This window comes from Micropterus dolomieu, linkage group LG08 (assembly GCF_021292245.1).
Source record: "Micropterus dolomieu isolate WLL.071019.BEF.003 ecotype Adirondacks linkage group LG08, ASM2129224v1, whole genome shotgun sequence".
Classification (NCBI taxonomy): domain Eukaryota; kingdom Metazoa; phylum Chordata; class Actinopteri; order Centrarchiformes; family Centrarchidae; genus Micropterus; species Micropterus dolomieu.
Window position 1 is genome coordinate 5,981,685 of NC_060157.1, and position 26,492 is coordinate 6,008,176.

A 26,492-nucleotide genomic window follows, 5' to 3' on the forward strand; every position below is an offset into this window, starting at 1 on the left:
AGCTCTTCATCCAGAATTGGAGAGTAGCTGGAATTTATTCTGTGTGAGCTTCATGTTTGTATAGTTATGAATATTACAAATCATTACATCTGCTGCTGTTTTGAACACTTGATAGAATAATTGACAGTCTTCAAGTTGTCATCACCAGTCAATGCCTCCACAAACACTCATTTAAATAGTTTGACATTTTTGGGAAATATGCTCATTCACTTTCTTGCTGACCCCGCGACCCTTTACGCAGGATAAGTGGTTGAGGATGGATGGATGGACTTTCTTGCTGAGAGTTAGATGAGAAGAGCTACATCACTTTCACGTCTGTACGGCAGCTACAACCATGAGACGGTTAGCTTAGCATAGTTTAGAATAAAGACTGGAAACAGCTAATCTCACTAATTCGCATAATATATCTAATCTGTTTAAAAACTGAACTGTAAAAACAACAAATTGCCATCACAAAGAGGTTGCCGGCCAAGAAATAGTCGGTTTTTCTGTTTTTGTACAGATTAAACAAACGATTAGTAACACGTTAGTGAGTTAGTGAGTTTAAGAGGTGCTGGCAGTAGGATTTTGTTACTTTTGGACAGAGCCAGACTAGTCATTTCCCCATTTCCAGTATCTATGCTAGTAAGCTAAGTTAAACCATTGTAGCTCTGTATTCACCGTACAGTCATAAAAGTGGTAAAGATATTCTCATCTGACTCATCTAAAAGGATTTTCCAAAATGTCAAACTATTCATTGAGACTGTAAATCCCATAAAGACCATAAAACAACTAGTGTGTACAGTATGTGATAAATCCTGAATATGTCTTGTGACTGGTTTATAAATCATGTTAAAGACCATCATATTTTTTGTGAATGACATAAGAAAATATCTAAACTTGCCTGTGGAATTTTAAAAGCCTGCCAGATGCTGCAATCAGATGGCACAAAATCGCCTTTATGAAGTGAAACAGGCGTGAGATTTCCATTTCTGCCAGGAGACTGTGGAAATGACATTTTAAAATTAGATTTCAGTGGGTGTCTTGCAATCCACAGGTGATTCAGGCCCAGTTCTATAACTGGCAGCTAAGCAGTCAGTTACTTTTTCCCTTCAGTCAAAACAAAACTGATTACGTTACTCATCATACACAGTTTGTTCGCTGCCACCCTCTGTACATTCTCCACTCCTCTCTGTCTTTCATATTTCTCCCCACCCTCTAGCTTTCTCTCTCCTTTAAGTCTTATTCAACACTCTTGTTCACTCCTAATCTTTATCTGGAGAAACGGCTGTTTGGTGATGAGAAAGAGGGAAAAGCACATGATAACTTTATGTCTATTTGAGTTTCTATCATCATGTTGCCGTAGTTACAGCTGCTATATAGATTGGTGTCCATACGAGCCTGGTTACTGTTTAACCTCCCCACCCACATTTGCCCAGATTAGGAAAATCAATAAGATAACAGCGGCAACACCGGCCTTACCTTGCACCAACAACACCCTTCTCACACTGCAGCAAGCTGCGCCAAACTTCCACATTTTACACCTTATGGTGAGGGAGGAAAACGTGGATTTAAAACACATGCTCGAGGAAGCAGAGGACGACATGGTCAATGTAAACACACAAGTCAGTTCAAGTATGGAACTTCCATTTGGTGAGTACAAACATTTTTGTTTTTATCAGTTTTGGCTTCAGTGAAAAAAAGGTCGAGTGTGGCAGCTGCTTGCCTTTTTCTTTCATTTCGGTGGTTTGTGCAGCAGCCGTTTGGCTCCTGAGCTCTGCTGGATCACAACAGATTCAGAGGGGAAATATCATCGCCATTTGTGTCTGCCTTTTCCACACGACTGTAATCCAGGAGGTGTGTCAGAGATATGGAGGTTGTTAAAAAGGCCATGGGAGTTGGGCCTGATGGTGATGATGGTGCAGAGGTTTACAAGGTGATGTGAACATGATGTTTTTGGTGCTGCTGATACAAGTAAGAGTTTTTGAGCAGAAGACTCTGTATTTGTATTCTCAGTGGGGGGAAAAGAACTCAGATCCTTTACTTAAGTAAGTAGAAATACACAATCTAATAATAGTAATACTTTAACTCTCATCATTAAAAGTACTTAGTAGTAGTTAATGGCTCTGCACTGTAGTTTGTCAACATGGAGCCTATTTTTGATACTACTGCTACTGGGTAGATTAGTAGTAGTACTGCATCATATCATTAATCATTGTTTTTTTAAATAAGTAAAATAACGTTAACTGTAAGTGTCAAATAAATAAATTTAAGTACAAAGTACAATATCTATTAAGAGTAGAAGTATGTCAAATTGTACTGTAATTAGCATTTTAAACAACTGTTTATTCTGGACCTGTGTTGCTGAAAACATTATTTCTGTAAAGTAACTGTGAAACGGACATAATATGAAAGCTAAGATAATAACTCACAAAGCCTATCTGTAGATATGGCAACAGGATATGATGCTATACAAACACAAACACAAACACAGTGAAGTCTGTAAGACCACAGAAATCCCCTTCAGTCACTATCTTCACACTGCTGCTACGGGCTACATCTGTTCCTTTGTGACGTCTGTTCTGAACTCTTTCAATGAAAGCAGAGGCCTCACTGTTCAACTTCTCACACCAGCTTTCAGATACAGCAGTTGATGTGGGGTTTTGTTTTTACACCCATGGTCATTCACTGAATAATTTGCATGTCACAGTGGGATGTAGAGATGCAAATTAATTTTTTAGCTGGCCATCATGAGAAAAAAAAGTGATGAATGTGGCTAAACAGTTGGTTTGTCTTTAAACAGATGTTTCTGTGTGATCCATGTTTTTGTGTAGGGCTACATATTTTCTGGAACCCCCGAGAGTGACAGGTTTTTGAGTAACCCCCTGTTAAATGGCTGAATGGCACTTTTACAATAGATTTATCCTATAATGCTCTCCCAATTTCTCTTCTTCTACTGCATCAACTGCTGAAAGTGGGACAGCAAATTACATCTTTACATCTTTTACTTTGCCAATAGTGAGGTGCTTTTGTTTTCCCTTTAGCCAGTTTGTGATACTGTTTTCTTGTTCATCTACAATTTGATCAGACAATGAGAGTGATGTGTAATGTGAACTTGATCTTGGAAAAATTATAACATAAACCAAGAACATAAATAACTGCAGCACAAATAGTTGGCTCTAGACTACGCACTTGGCTACTTGGTAATCTACTGTAGCTGGTGCAATCTGTACTGTGTCGTTTACTCTCTCCTAACATTTTATACTCAGAAGTGTACATTATTCCACGCAGTAACGATTCTTTAAAGGGGGATTAAAGCTCTCCAGGCTAACAAGCTTGCTAACACTTGCTAGCTTGGTCGCTGACAGGATAATGCGTCCACACAGTTAATACAAAAGATGTATTTGTACCATCGAGTCCTGTCTCTTAACTGTCAGAAAAAACATTTCTCTTTTCAATTCAATTAAATTTTATTTATATAGCGCCAATTCTTTCATTCTTCAATTCTTTCATTCTTCTGTGGCGCAAAGATGTATTTGTACATTCAAGTCCTGCCTCTTAAAAGTAAGAAAAGCCATTTCTCTTTTCAGTTCATTTAAATTTTATTTATATAGTGCCAATTCTTTCATTCTTCTGTGGGATAGTTCATACTGCAACAGAGGAGGTTAAATAAAGGTCAGCATTGTCAAGACAGTTTCCTATTGGTCAATGGTGCAAATAGGCGTGTCAAAGTTGAAATTTCTTGCCCTTCAACAAGACATGAGCCACCACACACAGATCTGCTGATTTTGGCATTAGTCCCACTAGTCACATATGACAGCTACTGAATGTTTATTGCAGATTTTTATATACAGTACCATCAGAGGCACAATCTCCACAATTATGCAAAGAGGCCAAGCGACAGTTAATGATTAGCACCAATCTTGCTTTTAGAGGACATGTCTGGTGATATTTTTTCTTTTTTTCAACAAATCCCATTAAAACCTAAAACCAACAATGAACTGACTCTACTAACAAGTATTGTCTTTTTACCTAAAGCCTGTCTATATTTTCCTCCTTATTATTATTCTAATGGAATTGTGGAGCTCAATTTTTGCCCAAAAACAATCAGTTGAATGTCCTTTATAATGCTGAACATAGACACTGTAGTTTATTCTGACTCAATCCCACATACATCATCCTGCTGCTGTAAATACTATAGTCTGCCACTAAAAAAAAATCCCCTAGAAACATCATATTTACTCATGTTAGCTTACAAAACTTCAGATGTTTTAGGAAATTATTGAGCCTTTTTTAAAGGTCAAAGTATATATTCATGACGTGTTTTCAAAGATTTAGTCAGAAAGTACTTACAGGAGGACCAACATTCTGTTGTTTTTGTCTTTATGAGATTAATGCTTTAAACGACATGATAGAGGATCCAGTTTCTACACTATGTTATTTTGACTGTATTCATTGTATGGGTCAAAAAATGTTACATTTTCGTTGTCATATTCCCCTGATTTTAAAAAACAGTGATGATTGCATTGGTCACTGTGTAGCCACCTCTTTGATCCATGACCAGAAAATAGTATCACAAATGATTGACTTGCTCTGTTTTTGAAAAGCAACATATTCTGAAAGGATTTGTTTACCCCCTACAGTATACGCTCACCAAATCTTCCAAAACTAGGACATTTAAGTTTGCATTCTTTGGCAACTGCCTACACTAAGCTTCTTTTTGGCCTAGATCGGGTTATACTATGCTTCTTTGTCCAAACAAACTGAAAGGAAATGTGCTGACGTTGTGTCTCTAGCTAGCATTAGAAATTTGTTGTATTCACCAGCAGATTACAGCTGCCAGTTTTAACATGATTCGTAATGGCAAGAGTGTTAAGTTTTGCGTAATTTTCTACAAAATCTGACCTACAATTCACCAGGTTGCAGCCTTTTGATTCCTCTAGACTCAACTACTGAGGCAAGTTGATAAACCTTGATTTTAGCTTACAGTATAGCTCACACAGCACACATAAATTTATGTCAGACACATGGGATTAATTGCCCAACGGTCACAACCTACTGTTGGCAGAATCACTTGGTGAATGTAAACATGACAGCAGCCGTTCAGCAGCTCCTCAGCGGATATCTGTTTAATCTACAAAGCTGAATGACTTGACAGCGGGGCACCGAGAGGCAGGCCTGGCTCCTTAAAACACACCGCCTGAGTGACAGAGACAAAATGAAAGGGTTAAATGAACTCAACTAGACTAACAAAGACAACATCTTCTTGTTAAAAGACCATAATACAGCCAGATTATTAAGGCAATGATGATAAATAATGTTTGTGGTATATTTGTTACAAGGTAGCTGCTGCGTGGATCACAATTAAGAGTTGTCATAAAACCCATATACAGTACGTACAATGTGTTATAAATGGATGCAATGCATCTCTTCAGAGTTTAAATGCTTATGTGAAAACTTTGAATTGAAAAGCTTGAACGTCATTTGAACTAAAGGCACTAATGTACTGCAATCTTTTACTTCAGTAAAAAATATTCCCATTATAAGTCAAAGTCCTGCATGGTAGAAGTACCTATTAGGTGGCAGAATGTTTCCTCAGTGTTTGCTTAGTTTGATCCATAAATTTGTAAGCAGCATTTTAATGTTTTAGCTGGTGATATGACCATAGAGCCTTCTGGCTTGTGTTTGTATTGGAGCTAAATTGGAGCTAATTTTAACTAGTTTATAAACTGTTGACAAAACAATCTTAAGACAAAGTACCTTCACGGCTGTTCTGGAGCTTTCACATCCCATGATCATCCTTAATAGATGGGAGTTGCCCATTTGTAATGGAAAAGTAGATCAGAACAGCATTTGTTCAATTATTAGTGACTGAATCACTTAAGTCGTTTTAACAGGTTACATCTGTAGAGCAGCTACACCGTCAGCAAGCATAGACGGATAATTATGACCATGGGCCCTCACTACACAGGACTTGGGTACACAAGTAAACTTCATGTTGTAATGAGGTTTGATTGTATGCATGCCATCTTTACCTTGCATTTGTTGTTTATTTTTCTCTTGCTTTAACAATTTTCCCTCAACAAGCAATTTAATTGGCTACTTTCACACACATTTCTACCCACTTAAAAAACTGTTTAAAACCAAAGACCTCTAACCCTCTTAACCCTTTAACCCTCTTTTGCAATATTGACATTTTTCATATAGAGTTGTCTTTTTCAGAATCAGAATCAGAATCAGCTTTATTGCCAAGTATGTGTACACAATGTGTGTGTGTATACAATTTGTCTCTGGATTGGACAATGCTCACTATGTGCTTACTTATACAATAACACAACAATACAGTAATAAAATCAAACACAGGCTACAGTATAGAGAACACATATATACACACTATAAACAAAAACAGACAGATTGAGACAATAGAGCAATGACCAGAGTGCAAAGGATGCAGGAGTAAATTATTATTACCATTATAGTTATTATTATGTACATGTCGGAGGTGGATGTGAATTACAGGTGCACATACACATACAAGCATACATGTACACAGTGTGATGAGTGCAAAGAATGCTGGAATAAACAGGTATTATGTGGAGGTGTTATGTACATGAGGTAGGTGGAATTGGTATACGGTATATACAATATACTGAAATTTGTCATCTGGATGAACTTATGGTGATTGTAAACTCTGAAACAGATACTGGTTTGTTTTCAACTTAAAATAAGATAAAAAAAATATAAATAACTTTGGCCGTATGGAAAATATTAATCTTGTGTAATAGAAGAGTCACAGTATAGAGTCCTGGTGAACAAATCACTCAGCTAATGAAGTGAAATTTAATCCGTACTGCAATAAAATATCTGGTGTTTAACAGAGGCAGAAAGCCCAATTAGCCTGTTTGGAGGGTAGGTATTACACACTATTCACTTGACACTATTAATCCGGGTGTTCAAGTCTCCAATCAAATCTCATTGTGACAGGCATTAGGAGATTATCTCTGGGCGCTGTGGGCCCTAACAGTCGGCCCGGTGGCCCCGGCAAACAGCACTATCCAGTAACAGTGGCCCTGCTTCTCCTCCCAGCTTGCCTCAGCCTGGCCGGGCCTGAGAGAGCCGCTGAGGCTCATGGGCCTTTGCTCAGCTGGCCGGCTCACTATCAGGGCTCGGCCTTCAGAGGGATGTATGGCCAAGATGGGACGCAGCACTTCACCGACCCAGGTAACGGTAAAGGAAACAGAGAGAACTTTGAGAATTAGTTGTTGAGTGTGTAGATTATTCCTGGATCTAGGGCGAACAACAAGCTGCTGTTTGTGCGTTAAATCCACAGAGCTTTGGAAAATAAACCTGCTGGAAGCTAGCAGAACGAACGCAGTGCTGAGGTGAAAATGAATATGTTTCTGGTTTACTTCTGCTTGAATCTTCTAAAGTAATTGTGTTATAGAACTGGTTTGAGTGAGGAAAGCTTTAAATTTTGACTGTTTAGAAGAGCTGCTTCATTGAGAGAATTTAGTGGCACAAATAGACAACAAATTCATCGATACAATATCTTGACACTCTGTGATAAATATTTTGGACCCAGAATAATTCAGTGATTCAACAGATTGTAGATGAAACATATAGCGTGAGCCTGTTTAACTCAACACTGAGTTGAGTGTGGACTTGATATGTTTCCACATGATGGCAGTATTAAGTAGCGATTTCATATTGTCTGTAGTAGTGGAAGGTAACACACAGACATATTGTATACCAAAGTACAGTTTTGAGGAAGTTTACTTAGTGGTGGAATAGAAAAAAGTGCATGTATTCATGAACTTAATTAACTTGACTAATAGAATTTTGCATGATACTTTCACTGCAGTACATTTCAGAGAGAAACATTGTACTTTTTAGTCCACTCACTGCATTTATCAGGAGTAGCAGACAGCATTAATTCTGATTTATTTTCATGTCACATGCAAAACATGATGCATTATTAGAGATCAAGGTACCAAGCTGTTTATAATGTAGTTAAAATTAACTTGGCCAGCTACATTAAAAACATTAAAATGCTACTTACTTGTTAATGTAACATTAAGTTAACATAACAATAACAAAAATATAATATATAATATCATAAAAGTGACAGGGGCATTTTTTTCTGCATAATGAGTACATTTGACACTTTAAGTAGATTTTGCTAACGATACTTATGCACTTTTCCTAAGTAACATTTTCAATGCAGGGTTTTTACTTGTAATGCAGTATTTTCATATTGCAGTATTGCCAGTTTTACTTAAGTAAAGGATCGGAATACTTTCACCACTGTCCTGATCTAAAGCTGCAATTTGAAAGCCCATCCACATGAATGTAGAACTTTTCCTGATGATAAGTATTTTTTCACTGTGCTGCAGCTTCTTTTATTTAAGAAAAAAGATATAAATACTTCTTGCACCACCTGAGGCAGTGCAGTAAAAAAAGTTGTCCTGTGACACTGAAATCAAAAATGATAGCGTGATCAGATGACAGAGTTGGTTTGTTCAGACTTAACAAGATCAGAAGAGAGCAGCATATGACCTCAGCAGGTAGAACAGCGAATGAACATTGAGGAAAGTTAGTCGATGAAGTGTTTGAACTGTCCAACCAAAATTTAAAGAAGCATCAGTGTTACTGGCGCAGGTGGTGCGTCAGATTAATTATTATGTTTGCCTTCTTGAATTTATTAAAGAACTGCAAATATTTACAACATCTGTAAACAACATTTACAGTATAAACTTGGATGAAGTCCTCTTTGATGCTGTGCTGACAGGATAATGTTGAATTCCTAAATACACGTAGTCCTTGTTATTCAAGCTGTGGAGGTTAAATGTCTATTGATTGGCTGATTACTGAAGGACCTACAGAGAATCAGAGAGATGAAAGTACTCAGAGCAGAGTTGCTGACAGAGGTGATTGGGCCAGCAGTCAAAATTAATTCTCAGCAAAACAGAGTTAATGATTACAGAGCCTTATCACGCACTGTGATTGATTTACGTCTTCCATGGGTCTTCGTGTTTATTGATGCAATTGTTTACTTATTTGGTGCACAGAGGCTACTTGAGTTTTTCAGTCTGACTGGATGTGTAACAAGATGAAGCTTGTTGTTGTAGATTAAAGATTATCTGTGAGATACTTGAGAATACTGCAGCTTGAAACATTACAAAGATGTCTTGAAGGGTTATGTTGGCCTTAAAAACAATGAAGAAATAATTTAAATGCATGAGAAAAAGTTTTGGGTTAAAAAGTTAGTTCCTGTAAAAAAATGAACTGTAAGTCATTTTTAACCTAAGAGCATTTTAGACAGAAAGTGCACAATCTCCTAAACAATTTCAAAAGAAACACAAAAAAACTGTATTATATGGTTCTCTAACTGCATACCTCCCTGATTTTTACACCCTTCATACTATGAGATAGGCCTACTGAACAACTAAATAGCCACTTGCGATTTATCATTACCCTGAGACTAAATAGTTATCGTGGGTAAGGACGGAGTGACAACTCTTCTGTTGTTTCAGAAAAATATCTGATTTCTTGGCATATTCAATTTATTGGAGTTATCTTCATAAAACACTTAAACCTCTCTGTTATTTGGATAAAGCGACACAAAAAAGGAAAACATTTTACAGTACATTTTTTATCTTTTTAATTTAAAATGAAAGGCCTCTACATGGATCCTTTTGGCAACCTATTACATGCATGTAATTTTAGCATAAAACCCTATAAACCATGCACCTAACACCACTTCAGGGGATGGATTGGCTTTTGTTAACAGGATTTGTAGGCCTCTGAGGACAAATTAGCTTCACTGGAGGTATAAGGTGCTATTAGTGACAGGAACTCTGCAAAAACTGAGCTCTCAAAAACAAGCACAAAAAATGATTTTAATTACTTAAAATAAGCAAAATTATCTGCCAACAGAACAAGAATATTTCACTTGCTACTTAAGGCCAAAAAAACTTGAGACAAATGAAATTCTCTAACATGAAAGCCGCCTGGTAAGAAGAAATACCTTGTCAGACAAAAAACAAGTATATTTTGCCTTCAATTAAGATAATTAATCTTACTAAGCTTTTAGTTTTTGCAGTGAAGAAAGGAAAAATAAATTATTTAGCTGAGCTGTATAAAAGCATTTTCAACTATAAAAGCAGGAGAAAGGTATCACACAGTTTGTCAGACTGACCACACTAACATAACAATAGGAAATAATTGGGAAAAAAACAAATTTGATCTTAACACATTGTCATGACGACAATAAAAGTATCTGACAATATTCCAGTGGCACAGACAATATGATATTCCCGCGGTCAGCCACAGGGGCTTGCATAATCTGTGTTATTTGCAGATAGTTATCTGTTGACAAGGTCTTTGCCATGACACTCTACTCACCTATCTCCTCCATCTACTGCAGGAGAGCAGAGCAGCAGCCTTTTTTCTGCTGCCCTCAAATCTGCTGTAGCCAGCACATTGTCTCCTTATGTTTCACTCTTATCAACATCAACACGCTCCGGGATGTGCTTTACAAACATTAACATGTCCTCTGTGATGTAGCTCTCTTAGAAAGAAACAAAATAAGTCCCCAGACAGTATATTCCACGTCTTGTTAACTCTTCCAGGCCACCATAATCACCTTTCCCATCCAGCTGCTGGTTCCTGTATTTTGATTTTACTGTGTTGCTTCCCTGCTGCACTGCCTTTGAGATCGGACTTGGGGAAATGAAATGTAGTCATTGAGGAGAAGGTACAAATAGGCAGTGGTTGCAAATGGAGTTTGGTCAGTGGTCGGAGATTCCTATTCAGAAGATAGACAGGACTTTGTTCACAAACTGGAGTTTGAAGTTTCAAAGGGGAGAATCACAAGTGTTACATCAGGTCTAAGCGATCCTTTGACTTTTAGCCCCGGGGCAGGAGTTTGGGTGACTGATTATAAGACAGCACCCTGTGGTCCATCACATTTCAACATGGCAGCCTCTCACTGTACTTCGCATTTATTTCAACATCTAAATGTCAAATAGTTTTGGTCAGCTACTGCCAGTACCAAGTCATTATTATTATTATTATTATTATAAGTGTTAATAAAAGTGTAGTTGCAGCGTAAATAACTGCTCATCACCAGTTTATTTGATGCTCACAAACATAACAATAGGACAAAAATAATGAAAATATGATTTGACTGATGATTTTTATTCTGCCATCAACAACACAAACATTAAACACAAATATTCACCAAAACAAAACAATGAAAAACACACACAAGAGAAGAAAACTAAACAACACAATGTTTTAAAACTGAAGACACAAGATAAAAACAAGTTAATAGAATTTATTTCCATCTCGGCCACCCCAAATTACATAACAACAGAATACTACCTCTTCTACATTAATTAAGAAAGTTGCTTTTCAATTATTGCAGGTATTACTTATTATATGGTACATTATCCCTAAAAGTAGGCTACATTCACCCATCTCTCCTATTTCCATTTCCTGTTGTTCTACATTTTGGCTTTGACACATTAATTTTAATTTAGATTCAAAAGAAACACATCTGCTGCTAAATGCTTTGCCCTGTTAGCAGTGTTTAACTGTTTTAATGATTTAAAATGTAATATACTCAAATAGGCTCTTTAATCATAATAAAAAAATATAACGTCATCTTATTTTGAAAACTCTGTAAATGGGCCTGTTGTTGCAGAAAGATCATGGTAATTATTACATGAAATGTCAACAATCATGCTAGCAGCTCAGTGAGGCTGTACAAAGGCACAGTGGCACTTTGCTAACGTCAGTATGCTAACGTGCTTGCTGTTTAGCAGGTATGTTGTTTACTGTTCACCATCTTAGTTAAGTGTGCTATCATGCTAAAATTAGCTAATTAGCACGAAACAAAGTACCTCTGAGACTGATGAGGTATTTGGTCATAAACCAAAGTATTGGACAAATTAAAAATTTGACCTGATGATTGTTAATCACTTGATTGTTAGTGCAATTTATTCTGAGGGGAACGTGAATGGCTGTACCAATTTGCATGTCAATCCAGCCAATAGTTGTCAAGACATTTCACTCAAAAAAACAATTGTCAAACTCATGTTAGTGCTAGAATATAAGTCAGGGCTGTTCCGCCAGTGTATGAATAAGTGTGAATGTTAGTTTCTGTTTGAGCACTTAGGCTCAGTGAATGAATGTGAGTGAATGGTGAATGCAGATGTAGTGTAAAAGCGCTTTGAGTGGTCGAAAAGACTAGAAAGGCGCTATACAAATACGGAGCATTTACATTTACATGCCTTTGGTGCGAGACACCTGGGTTCAACTCCCCACTGTAACATGTCCACCATTGTGTCCCTGTGCAAGACACTTAACCCCTAGTCGCTCCAGCGGCGTGCAACCTCTGACATATATAGCAACTGTGAGTCGCTTTGGATAAAAATGTCAGCTAAATGAACGTAATATAATGGTGCACCCAATGGACCAACAGACTAGACCCATGTTCAATATTGGCACATAGTCTAAAGCTGATGATACACGGGGCAACTTTGCTGGTGCCAAGCCTGACCATGTTTTCAACGGATAGCGGCGGGACGGGGCGGGTGGAAGAAGGGAATTAATGTAGTAATCTTAACTCATTACCACTGACGGCAACATTGCCCAGCACCGTTGCTCTAAAAGTTTCTCCGTGTATCATCAGCTTAAGGTGACCAGATTTCTGAAATGAAAACCAGGGATATTTTTGGTTTGGTGGTCATTAAAAAATATAATGTTATTATATATGAAATAAAAAGGGGGACAATTTCGGTTTTATAATCTGTCAGATATAACTCTTCTGAATGAAATCAAGTCATTCTGTAATCACTTTCTGTCTAGCAAGTAAAAGAATGCATTTCAAGTGTTGTTTTGGCCATTTAAAGGTATTTTCAAATAAATCAAGTCATTTTGAGGCAGAATCTACCTTTTAGTCAATAAGTAGAGGCTGTAATCACTTTCTGGCAAGTGAAATACTGCATGTTATTGGTTGTATTGGACATTTAAAGGTATTTCAACAGGTAAAAAGGACTGGATTGGTAGGTAGGTAGGTACATTTATTGTCACAACAAAACAGGTTATATAATGAAATTGAGCATTGTGACTCCCTTCTGCTACATAGCAGACAATATACGTTAATACAGAAGCAGTTATAAAAATGGTAAACAGAAATAAACAATATTCAATGATCAGTGGAGCAGTGCTGAGGATGAGTTTGAGTTTAAGAGCCTGGTAGCTTTGGGGAAAAATCTGCAGTGTGGTGGTGTGGCAGCTGAAACCTCTATATCGCTTCCCAGAAGGCAGCAGGGTGAACTGGCTGTGGCTGGGTGGGACTGTCCTTTAGTATCATTTGGGTTCTGCGTAGGCATCTCACCTCACCAATATCACTGTTGCTCGGGAGATGGGTACCAATGATCTTCTGAGCAGCGGGTGATTAAAACTGAGTCATAAGGATAATTGCAAAAGAGATCATGTCTTTATTTTAAATATAACTCAGTAGTAAGTCATGTTAATTGTAGGCTACAGTCTGTATTCCAAATATAAACAAGGACATTAGACATAGGCCTACCAAATACATAATCCATCGGCAACAACAGGCTTCTATTATTGCCTATGCACGTAGGGTTGCTTGGGCTAAGACGACCCCCTAATCTCAATGTCTATTTGCTGACACATAAAATAATATTATATATTTTTTTTGTATCTTGAAGATGGCCATGCATAGGGTAACATAATTTAAAGTAAAATAAATACATAGAGTTAAATTAATTTTAATTTAATCAAATGTAAGTTTTAGGAGAAAGGCACTGAAAAGTTACTGGGGTAAGATGCCCCCCTAAGCTCAATGTCTAGAAGAAGAGATGAGAAGGCTATGCTATGGGTAACATATTATAAAGTAAAATAAATATCTACAGTTGACAAATTAATTTGTATTTAAGCAAATGTATTTTTTAGGGAAAAGGCATTTTCCACTAGGTAAGATGCCCCCCTATGGTGGGAAATAACTTTAATAAGTGCAAATTACAGATAAAATAAACTACAAGTAGCTGGTTAAAAGCAGGGGGAATATAGACCTATATTGTAAAAGTAAACTTGGATTGTCTTATGTTATCAATTTTCCTTTAATTTATTCCTCAGACTTGAGGTTGCTGGAACTTCATTAACAGAAAGTCAGAGGTAAAATATGCACTTGCCAGCCAGCTAGCTAGCAATGTAAGCATATGTGAGTTTATAACCTCAGAATTTTACCTCAGACTTTCTGATAGTGAAATTTCTAGTTGGCTAAAGGGTCTATCCAGTGTCTAGATGACATGTAAATTACAAACAATCAACCATGAAGGCGCAAGGTGACCGGGGGCATCATGCAAACACTGATTTGGCCACAATTGTGATTATTACCACAGACATAAAGTGATACTTGCACATTATGTCTGATTATGTATGATGCTACAATCAGTAACCAGTTAGCTTAGCTTAGCATAAAGACTGCAAACAGGGAGAAACATCCAAATGTAACTAAATACCAGCACCTCAAAAGCTCACTAATTAACATGTTATTGCTTGTATGTTTCAAAAACAAAAACAAAGTAAAAACATCACATTGTGGTTTTAAGGAGGATAACGTTCTGCAAGAAAGGGAATAAAGTATTTCCCAAAATGTCAAGCTATGCCTTTCAGATATAATTAAAAATATATAGTTAATTTTACAATTTGTTTTACAGATGACAGCAGAAGCTGAAAGTTTCATCTTCAGCAGAACTCATGAATATGTGGACTACATTAGAATTTGTCACCATAAAGACCTGCTGCAATAACTTTAAATCTGTTCATAGGGCTTTGTGTTTTATAGCCAATCCAGCCTGTGTACTGTGGGAATGTAGGTACAGTATGTTAAGACAAGCCCCCGCCTCAAAATACACATAAGTCATGGGAGAATTTAAGGCTAAGCTGCCCTATCTAGCACAGCAGAACAGTTTGTCAGTTCATGATTAAGAAAGCTGTTACCGTGCAGATTATACTTTATAGTCCTGTATATGACTGTTCCTTGAGGAGTTCACAGAAATTTAAGATGGGAGCAACGATAAAAAGCACTTTAATGACAGAGAAGATAAGATTTGCTCTGAGTGACTCATTCATAGCTCCTCTCTGATTGTCTCATCTTCACCACCCCCTCCACACCACCCCTCTACCTCGCTTATTGCCTTGAAATAATCAGCACACTTCTTGAGCAAATATGGCCATTGCAGAAGAGCAGCGCCGATCGAACGTGGAAATATGTTGTAATGGATGACCTCTGTACACACATGTGAAACAGCATGCTCCAATTGAGCTGCGTTTGATGCAAAATAATCATCTGTGGGCATTGCAGGAGTGTGTAAAAAAAGTTGCTGCTAATCCTTTTTTGATCATGGGAGTAGTTTCTATTGAGTTAATCAGGTTGTTAAAGATCCTCACAGCATTGACTTACTATAAGATCAATGGATCTAAATCTATCATCATATCTGACAGTGTTAAAAGTAGTTTCTGCAGGTTTAATCATTTTCGTTTCTGATTGGATTACTGTAAGAGGGGTTTTGTCAGTATTTAATCATTGAACAGACCATCTCAGAATCATGCACAGGAGCCACTGGGAATGTTATGGTGTTTGCCTGGTGGAAGAAAAATAATTTTATGAGCACCCAGTATAATTTAAGTGTATGGTTAACAAGTTCACCTACATGAGGTTTAGTGCTTTTGAGGTCTAGCTGAACTCCGGATCGTTGACCTGCAGCTATGTACTGGCACTTTCTCTTCAAATACAAAACTACTGTTTGCTGTGTGACATGTAAGAGGTGGCCACTTTGCGCAAGCAGATAATTCATTTATTTTTATTTTTTTAAACAATCGCATTGAGGATATCCACAGATTCAGATGTCAAAAGTCACATGAGAAAACCACCCAAAAAAACTGAAAGCACGTATGCTTTTCAGACCAATGTCAGATTTTATTATGTAAGAAATAATTTCAGCATTTTATTCTCATAAAAAAAACGTGACGCATTTTACTCCAGATTGGAAAGAAGATAACGTGTTACTTCCACGATTCAGCATTATGAGCACGTATTACGTATGTAATACGTAATTTATAACACACTATAATATAGTTGTGAGCAGATATAAGTACATTTTTAGATGTTGATTAATGTATTTATCACCATTTATAACTGCTCTTGTTATGCATCCATAATGGGCATATTAACAGTAAGTGAATGATTGATTTCACAGTATAGTATAGCTGAAACCACATTTATTGATTTATGATTACACACATTTACAAATCTTTAACAGGTGGGTTTATAAATGTGTTTAAAATTCATGACGACATACTGATCTTAAAGGTTCAGCTCAAATTTCTAACTCAAGGTCCTCTTAGATTTTATCCGGAGAGTTCATTCATATCTCCTGGCCTTCATAAACAGGTGGAGTTTTTGTAAATATTGAAAGGATTTAGACACAAAAGAACCATATTTATGACTTAACTGACACCATTTCGATGAAAGTACGCTGAGTATTAAACCTACGCTGGTCTATAGTACACTTAAACACTTGTAAATGGCGTGTCGCCTGGCCATTTAGACATTTATACACATGACCTCCTGCTAAAAACTTAGCAATATTTAATACTTTTTTGTAATCAAGAATGTAACATAACAATTTATTTTGTACAATCTGTAACTCTTTACTTTTAATTATCATTTATAAGAAGTATATAAACACATAATAAATTGTTTATGACCCATTGTAATGTATTAAGCATATATATATATATATATATATAAGAATAGTTCACATGTCAAATAATGTATTAAATATTTCAGATTTTATATTCATACAAAACATTATTGCAACTGTAATATTATTAACTGTTTACAGACCAGTTGTGCTTCACAGGAGTTAGACTTGTTGACAAATACACTTTTAAAACTACATTATAGTGTGCTGTGCACCATAAACCATAAACTAAGTCTTTATATACTGCTTACACTAAATAAGGTGGGTTGAAATAAAGTGTTAATTTTGATGTGAGAATAGTTCTTCCCCACAATCACATCCAAATTAACAAGCAATTAACATGGCAATAAAAATTCACATGAACGTTTATATTCACATATACAATTTACACCAAAAAGCTCATTTAATTTGAAATCACATGCAGAATTACATGTTTTCTTTTAATTCAGGAAATCTTAACCTTCTATTCAGTGGAAGGTTCCCTTAAAGAGTGTTTGTAAAACTAAAATTATAGTTGTATAATATATAATATAATGTTTAATGTATGTAAAATGTTGTAAAATGTAATACATCAGTGGCTCCTTTTCATCAACACCACCACTCATGTTCTAATTGTGAATATTTAAGTGTATATATAACTCGATGTTATTTAACAGTATAACTAATATATTGTATAGAAATTGATAGAATCGATAACTTGTTTCATACAAGATGTAATTCTAGAAGTATCAGGGTTAAGGCTCTTTATAAACATTAAGTGGGTCAAATTTGTATCTGTACTCAACCATTTATCTGTTAACTTTATCTATTTATTTAGGCATGTCTATGATGAAGAACACACACACGCCAAGTTCATTTCCTACTGAAGAATACATCTTTGTGACTTTTATTTTGCTAGGATTCTTAATACTAAATTGGATCAGCCTCACAGGCACCTTGCATTTTCACAAACAATAAAGTCTTTTACATAAAGGCATCACTTTGCTTTAGCAAGAGCTATTTCCCCTGTTAATTATGCAAGAATTAACACAGATTTACCAGTGACGTATTAAACACGGAAGTAGGTCTGAATATGACATTAGACTAGACGGTTCCCTGTGATGGAAGAGGTGTTCTAAACATTTCCTTAAGTAAAATCACCAAAATGCCACTATGTAAACATACAAGTAAAAGTATAAAAGTATTATTAACTAAAAGTACTGTAAGAATCAAAAGTGTAAGTACTCATTCTACAGAATGTATATTGTTGATTTTACTGCATCATTATCATTGATGCATTAACATATAAAACGCATTTTAATGTGGCAGGGGTCAAGGCGGAGCTTATACATTTTAATATATTGTTGGGTAGTTTAATCTATAATAATGTATCACAGGCTATAAATTCAGCTCATTGTTGAAAGTAAAATCTTATTTTGCGAAGTCTAAGAACAAATATAGCTGTCTGCATAGATGGATTGCTAAACAAACTGTGTTTGAAGTGCCTGTTAACATTTTTAGTTGTAAAGCAACACATCTTAGTTAAATGTATGGATGTCTTGATTGTGCTTTATTTTCTTTTAAAATTGAGTCAACCTATCCAATTCACGATTTATTTATTTATTTAATTCAGGCCACAGCAACATTTCATTTACGTACAGTAAAATTAGTGGAGCAATCAGTTTGACAGTAGGCTAGCTGTTTTAAGGAAAGGTCTTCTTAGTGCTGTAGAATTTGGTATAATATCTGTGCAGAAAAAAGTCAGAAAGGATCTGCTGTGGCAGGAACCTTTTTGACCAACTGATCTCCTCTGTGACCTAAACACTGAAGTTCAGCTGCAGCTTTTGAACCAAAAATGTCACTGAAAGAGACACAAAACAACTACAAACATTTTGTTTGTCTTTCAGTTTGTGAGTCTTGTGTTGGCACATTGCCTCATAATCTTCCTCTGACTGTCACATTAATGTAGTGGAGTAAAACGCACAATGTTACCTTCTGAAATGTAGTGAAGTGGAAGAAAAAAGTAGCATAAAATGGAAATACTCAGGTACAACTTGCATCTAAGTACAGTACTTCACTTTTTACTACTGTGGGTTTCCCTGCAGACACATGAAGCTAAGATGCCCCTTCATTTGGTCATGGCTGCTTTATAAGGTGACATGGCTGCTGTCATTTTAGTGCATGTGATAACAGAATGCTACAGAAATTGTTGGCTTTAAAATGTACTGGTTTAAAGTGGAGGAGTGATTTGGCAAAGCATTGACCTGATATAGCTTACACAGAGGAATTGTTCATCCATTACTGACAGAGAAACAAGAAGAGATGGCAGAAATCAAAGTTGTGCTATCTCTTCTAAAAAAAAAATACAACCCTGCGATTCACCAGTGAAGGGGCTAGTTAACCATCAACCAGAGACACTCCACCTCTCCTCTGGTTAGCGGCATGAGGGAAGGAGGCAAGCTCTGCTGTCAAGTCACTGGTCTCCTCTGACACCAGTAGGTCCCCATCACACTCAACTGGGCCAGGGAGATACCTTGTTACTGGGCGGAGCTAGGCTTAAAAAAAGAGGGAGTGTGGGGGTTAGTGGAGGTGTGTAGGGGTGTGAGAAGGGAAGGAGGAAGGGGGGGCACATTAGCTTCTTGGACAAGTCTTTCTGCCCTACTGTCAGGTAGTTGAGAATTTGTTTGTCCAAAGCACTAGCAGACATGGACATGGCAGACTACAGCGAGGCTCTGGACCCAGCCTATACCACGCTGGAGTTCGAAAACATGCAAGTGCTCCCCTTGGGTGCAGGTGAGTCACATATATGCAACTCTGGCGTTGAACTTTGAAACTTTAACTGATTTAAAACTTTGGCCAGGGACAGCGGGAGTTCTGGCATTAAGTGATAAAAAGGGGTCATTTGTCCATTTGCTCCTGCTTGCATTGGGATGATCCTGTGCAGTCGCCTTCTTTTTATCACCTCTGGGTGCAATAGTAAAACATTAAGAGGTTCTGATTTACGAGACTCTGCTCTATTCTCAACGCACTCAGTTAATTTGGTCGAAGCAGTTTGAACCTGTTTCAGCTTGTTGAGTGATGTGGTGTCAGATTGATTACAGTGGACTGATATTCACCCTCTGATGAAGCAGTAGTTTGAGTATCATGATCGTCCATCTCCTGTTACAAACTGTCTGTTCCCACCGAGTCTAAAGCAAAGATAGAAGGTTCAGTTTTTTGAGAAAGTGCTTACAATGACACCAACTTATTTTTATATGCAGTCTCCCATGACGTCTGGCTGTGATCTTGATTCAGAAATTCCCAATGAGACTAAAAAAAGGAAGCTTGACAGGGAACAATAGTTACCGCATTTTTTTTTTTTTTATTTACATTTTTCTACTTTGTTATAGAAATGTATAACAATGTCTATTGAGTCAGCCTGTCATTTCTAATCTATAACATGTATCATGACATGATTGATTGACCCAGTCTGATGACTGTGTGGGTGACCAAAAAGAAAACTGTCTCCAGTGATTGCCTTTTCAGAGGTAATCAAGCTGACATCAATTATGCTCTGTTGACTCTCTGTGAGCTACTCAGGCAGGTAACAGATCCTCGCAGGTTCTCATGAAGGCTGGTTTTGATCAGCTGTCAATGGAGTTGATCGCCGTATTCACTCCGGCCGTTCACACCTTTTAAAATCAAATCAGCTTGACAGACTGATCTGTCTGTTTCAGCCTCTGAACTCTAAGTGCTCAAACATATTTTGTGATGCTTGTTGACTGATCGAATGAAGCTTTTATAGAAACACTCTTCCTCTGGTTTTGGGTCACCCTGTTACATGTCTAAAAGAGATTAACTAAAAGTCTGCTGACCTGATGTTTTTCTCTCTCCCTCCTTGTGGCAGACTCCTCACCGACTGAGAGTGGCATGAATGCTACCGGCCACCTGGGGGCGGGCAGCCTGTGTGCCATATGTGGAGATAGAGCCACTGGCAAACACTACGGGGCATCCAGCTGTGACGGCTGCAAGGGCTTCTTCAGACGCAGCGTCCGCAAAAACCACATGTACTCATGCAGGTGAGGACAGATCTATGACTGAAGAGGGAAAAATACAAATTTTCTACTACTGTTGGTGTGCCACTGAAGCAAAGCATTGTTGAAGGGTGCAATATGAATAAAGTTATTTACTTTCTCACTTACTTAAATCGAGCCCTGCCAATGGAGCTGGTTCCCAACTACACACTGATGTTTGTGTGGCTGGATGAGTGAAAGAGAGACAAAGCAAAACATAAACTTGTGTTGTTTATCTCAGTATATTGGTTATAAATACTGCATAAAAGAGCCTAATTGCTTCTAGCGATGCAACTAATGATTATTTTCATTATAAATTAATTCTTGATTAACTGATTAATCTTGTCACTATTCACTATGTCAGACAATAGTGAAAAATGCCCGTTATAATTTAACCAACAGGTTTATGTGACAGGTTGTGTTTTGTCAGACAAATATTCCAAAATACAAAAATATTCAGTTTACTGTGTAGAAAAACATCAAATCCTCACATCCGAGAAGCTGGAAACACCAAATGTTTGACAATTTTTAAAAAATTTTGTTGCAGATTAATTAAGCAATTGTTGCAGCTCTAAAAGCTTCACACATGATAGCATTACCAAACTCATTCCACTCATTTTCCAGGTTCAACAGACAATGCATTGTGGACAAAGACAAGCGAAACCAATGCAGATACTGCAGACTGAAGAAATGCTTCAGAGCTGGCATGAAGAAAGAAGGTAGGAGCATTTTGTTTGTTCAAAACAAACTGACTAAATCTATAAACTCAATCTATATATTTTGGGAAAACAACACGTTACTTTTGCCTGATAAAAAGAGAAATTCCCATTTAATCAGCAAATCACTGCCAGAGTGTGAGCTGTCTCCCCACCGAATTGACACGATTCGTCTGAGTGTGTCGCAATACCCAGAGTATTACTTTGTTAATGTTCACTCAGTGGAGTGCTGAAGTCTCCAACCAGCTTATGCTGAGCAAACATTTCCGAGCAATAATGGCCATATACTGATAAACATGACAACCTCGGAAGACTTATTTTTCTTTTAAATGGTGCTCTTTGTGCAACAACGAAATGGAGAAATTAAGCATTTTTCATTGTTTTCCTGCATTTTCATTTTATTTAGCCGCTTGACAAGGACACATTTTTCTTCTGCAAGTAGCAGCTGAATGTTGCTGCAGCAGTAATGATTCTATAAATCTGTGTGTTTTAGCTGTGCAGAATGAAAGAGACAGAATCAGCACCAGGAGATCCAGCTATGAAGACAGCAGTTTACCATCCATTAATGCGTTGATCCAGGCAGACGTACTGTCACGACAGGTAAGACCTACTAAATGATCTTTGGGAATCACACTCAACTATGACCTGTAACTAGGCATCGAATGATTTCATGTCTGCACTGCCTTGTCTAGATCACCTCCCCTGCTCCTATACTGAACGGCGACATAAGGACTAAAAAGATTGCCACCATCACAGACGTGTGTGAGTCCATGAAACAACAGCTGTTGGTCTTAGTGGAGTGGGCCAAGTACATCCCAGCCTTCTGTGACCTGCCCCTGGATGACCAGGTAAGACTCATAGACAGACACAGTGTACATAGTTGTATAGACACTCTGGTCACTCATCAACCAGTCTACTCAAAACCATAGTGTGGGCGGCAGGAACACACGAGTATAGAATCAGTGACCATGTTCTTCCTAATTAAAATAAAAATGTAGTAGAGATAAATTAAGAAAATGTACTACACGTTTTTTTTCATCACTCAAAACCTCATACCCTTCAACCGGAGTGGTTAATGTATTTTAGAGTTAGAATATGATGAGCTGGTTTTAAAGTTATATCCCTCCTCGAGAATCATTGCAGAATCATTAACAGTGTGATCACCAGGCCTTGGTAACTGATTTGCTGATGTTATATCAGTGAGTGTCTTACTCGCCAGGGTTTTTCTCTTCCTCTCTTCAGTGAGCTCCAGATGAATGGACTTTTCAGAAAGGGATAGAACTAAACAATAACAAAACAGTCAGATTAACATGTAGAGGATTGCAGATTATTACCACACAGCTAATGAGTACATGTATTCACTGTGTTTCAGGTGGCGTTGCTGCGTGCCCATGCTGGAGAACACCTCTTGCTCGGTGCTGCAAAGAGGTCCATGCTATACAAAGACATCCTTTTATTAGGTACAATTGACACAAGAAGGAGTATTTCACCATACTCATAATACCATTACTCATCGCCCAAAGCTAAATTCTAATGTATTGTTTGAAATCTCACCCAACAATGCTTTTCTCCGGTAGGAAACGACTACATCATTCCCAGAAACTGCCCGGAGTTGGAAGTGGGTAGAGTAGCAGTGAGAATCCTGGATGAGCTGGTGCTTCCCTTCCAGGAGCTTCAGATAGATGACAATGAATATGCATGCTTGAAAGCCATAGTTTTCTTTGACCCAGGTACTACTACTGACTGATCTTTTTGATTGTGTTAGCTACTTTTGAATGCAATATGATATCAGCGAGTGTGAAAGTGAAGAGACTATTCTAGACACTAAAATGAAAACCCATTAACACGCTTCTCTTTGTAAACAACCCTGCTTTTATTTGCCCACAGATGCTAAAGGTCTGAGTGACCCCGGAAAGATAAAGCGGATGCGATACCAGGTCCAGGTCAGCCTGGAAGACTACATTAATGATAGGCAGTACGACTCCCGGGGCCGCTTTGGGGAGCTGCTCCTGCTGCTGCCGACGCTACAGAGCATCACCTGGCAGATGATTGAACAGATCCAGTTTGTCAAACTCTTTGGTATGGCCAAGATCGACAACCTGCTACAAGAAATGCTTCTCGGAGGTGAGCTATTTCAACCAACCCAGAAGGACAGTGATTTCTGAGCTTTGGATCAATGTACAGAATCCACTTGTATTAACAATATAGACAACAGAGAGGACTGTGGCATTCTTTGTGTAGTCAGTTAAGATTGACTGTATATTTGTGTGCTTTGCCTCAGGTTCTGCCAATGAGGCTCCACATGCACCTCACTCTCTGCACCCTCACCTGGTTCAGGAGCACCTCAGCAGCAATGTTATAGTGGCCAGCAACATGACAACGCCGATCCATAATGGTCAAATCTGTAAGTAAAAAACGCATTAGTACAACCACTGTAGTGGCATCTAATATTAATTCTGTGTCTTCATCTTAAATATTGAGTTTTTTTCATTGCCACATACAGTTTTTTCAAATTTCCCCCTCTTACTGAGCTCCATGTACAGCCTAGTCAGGTAGCTGGAAGGACAAACAGGCTTGGCAGAATAATCCTCTAAGTTCTTCATGGAAACTAATCTGGCTTATTTTGTCAAAGAGAACTTCTGTTATTGTTTCTTAACATGTTTAATGCTCTGAGAAATTTCACAAAAGTGCTTATTTCTTATCTGAAAATTGTGTTGCCCCACAACATATTATACCACAGAATGGTAAATATGCACTTGCTTGTGCTGCAGTTTCTCCCTTTAACTTGCTCCTGTTCCTTTGTGTTCCACTTTTCAGCCACTCCTGAAACCCCGATCCCGTCTCCGCCTACTGCCTCCAGCTCAGAACATTATAAAATGGCTCAGGGGGTCATTGCCACCGTGCCCAAGCAGCCAACCTCCATCCCTCAGCCGACTATTACAAAGCAAGAGGCCATCTAACAATCCTCTGAATTCTTATTCCTTCAGTTTTTTTATTGCATTAAGCCAGGGTCTTTATATGTAAGTTTATACACAAGCTGTTAACTTGACTGAAACAATAAAGTAGCTGAATATATAGAATGTAATTGCAATGATGTCCCTTGCAGATTGCTGTTTTTCTTCAGGGATCTATTTGTTCACACATGCAGCTGCAGTTGAGCTCCACAGCTCAGCGAAAGCCAGACAAAACCATAAGCATCAACACTATCCAGTCATGATGTTGTTCTGTAAGATCGACACATATAAATACATTTTTGTATATATAGTTTTATTATTGGGTGACATCACTTCCTTTAGCATGGCCTCAGTGTGTGTAGTAAGGCTTATGTTAGACATGGTGGCGTGATCATGTCAGTATTTTATGAATGTTACAACAGGCCTTATATTGTCATGTATTTAGTGTTGCACAGTATTTTATTTTATGTTCATTAGTGATAAAATGGTGTCAACTCAGAAAGAAATTCATTTTATAAAAGCTAAAGGAAATCTCTTGAATGAGTTTTATTTCTTTTTTTGGGTCTCCTTGAAATATTCTGACTGGACTAAAATATCTGTAGTTTGTTTTATGTACTGGAAAATCATTATTTACAGTAGTAAAATTATCATGTTAAGATTTACACCAAGAAATATACCATATACATGGTGAAGTCTGCAGTGCTGCTTTGTAAAAGTCACAGGCAGACGCACTGAGGAAGTTTCCCAATGATATGTTGTTTTGGTTTTTAAAAAATATATTATATTTTTTGTTTAGTTTACTTTATCGTGGTTTAACTGATGGAATAAATTGTGCCTTGTAACCTGTACTGCCTTACAAAAAACAGGCAATGTTTCGCCTTACAATGTGAAGATGAATTAATAAATCTCAAGGTCTATTTTTACATTTTCTACAGACCATGTTATTTACTATAAGAGAAGAATTTTCTGATGAATTGATGGGATTGCACATAGTCCTATAACAAATGGCAAATGGTGCAACTTAGTGAAGATATCAGACATTATGGAAAGTCTGGACAAAAAGTGGCTCCAACGTGGCAGTGATGCTTGTGCACTGATAGCCTAATGCAAACTTTGCTTCAGACTGATAAAGTGCCATAAAATCATTATAGATAGTTACAGATAGCACTGATTCAAGACATGTTGGGTGGGGGCTACCTCTACATTCCTGAAAGAATCTGTGGCTAACACCTATGCGCTGCCCTTAGACTAAAACTAAAATGACTTAAAGCCATCCTCAGAGATGAGATATCAGGCAGTGTTTTCCCCACTACCAAAACACCAAACGCTTACATAAAATTTGATGAAAAAAAACATACAATACCTGACAGATCTCGAAACGACATGTACCCTGAGCAATATGCATGTAAACTCTGCCACCTACCGCATTCAAGAGTAATTGATACACCCGATATAAAACATTTTGAAAAAGAAATTTAGGCCACAGCAACCCTCTGGTACATATAATTTAATTTATAAACTAACTAGAAAGTTTTAGATTTTAGAAGATAGACAAATCTAAACTGTGAGGAAGCACAACTCCACGCAGTGACGTTAACCTATGTTGGCTATAAACTACTACAGCTGCATAAAATTAATGGCATCATGTTCTGTCGTGAAAATAGGCCTGATGCCTTTACTCAATATCAGTAGGCCTACTCAGTTAAGCGTGAAGAAGCATGACATTTCTGTTTATGTTAGTTTGCAAGATGTGGGGTTCAAGCGCACAGAAGCCGTGCGAAAAGACTTTTTGTATGTTTTATCAAGTACAATCAGTAATTCAGTTGTTAAAACAGGGTTTTTGAAGAAAATTTTTAAAGTAAGAAAAAAAAGAAAATAAAGACTTTTTGGAACAATGTCCTTTTTTTTTATTTGAGTGGGCGCGTATTGCACTAGTTTCCGAGGCGCACTTGAAGGCTGCACAGCCATCAAAACAACAGACACACGACAGGACTGCCCTGCCGCGTCAGC

The 26,492-nt window shown here is 37.5% G+C and overlaps 1 protein-coding gene across 3 annotated transcripts; it reads left to right on the top strand.

The window, feature by feature from the left end:
- Nucleotides 1-1,308: 1,308 nt before the first annotated feature.
- hnf4a (hepatocyte nuclear factor 4, alpha) lies at nucleotides 1,309-24,995 on the top strand. 3 transcript variants are annotated; one of them, XM_046055166.1, is made up of 11 exons: nucleotides 1,309-1,632; nucleotides 7,066-7,200; nucleotides 20,647-20,818; nucleotides 21,437-21,531; nucleotides 22,022-22,128; nucleotides 22,221-22,376; nucleotides 22,901-22,988; nucleotides 23,106-23,258; nucleotides 23,416-23,652; nucleotides 23,810-23,932; nucleotides 24,346-24,995. In XM_046055166.1, the coding sequence occupies exons 1-11, from the start codon at nucleotides 1,527-1,529 to the stop codon at nucleotides 24,486-24,488; spliced, it is 1,515 nt and encodes a 504-aa protein (XP_045911122.1). In that variant the 5' UTR covers nucleotides 1,309-1,526; the 3' UTR covers nucleotides 24,489-24,995. The 3 variants fall into 3 exon arrangements, with proteins under 3 accessions (XP_045911122.1, XP_045911123.1, XP_045911124.1); XM_046055167.1 differs by lacking the exon at nucleotides 7,066-7,200 and having other exon boundaries at nucleotides 1,314-1,632; XM_046055168.1 differs by lacking the exons at nucleotides 1,309-1,632; nucleotides 7,066-7,200 and adding an exon at nucleotides 19,439-19,553.
- The last annotated feature ends 1,497 nt before the right edge of the window (nucleotides 24,996-26,492 follow it).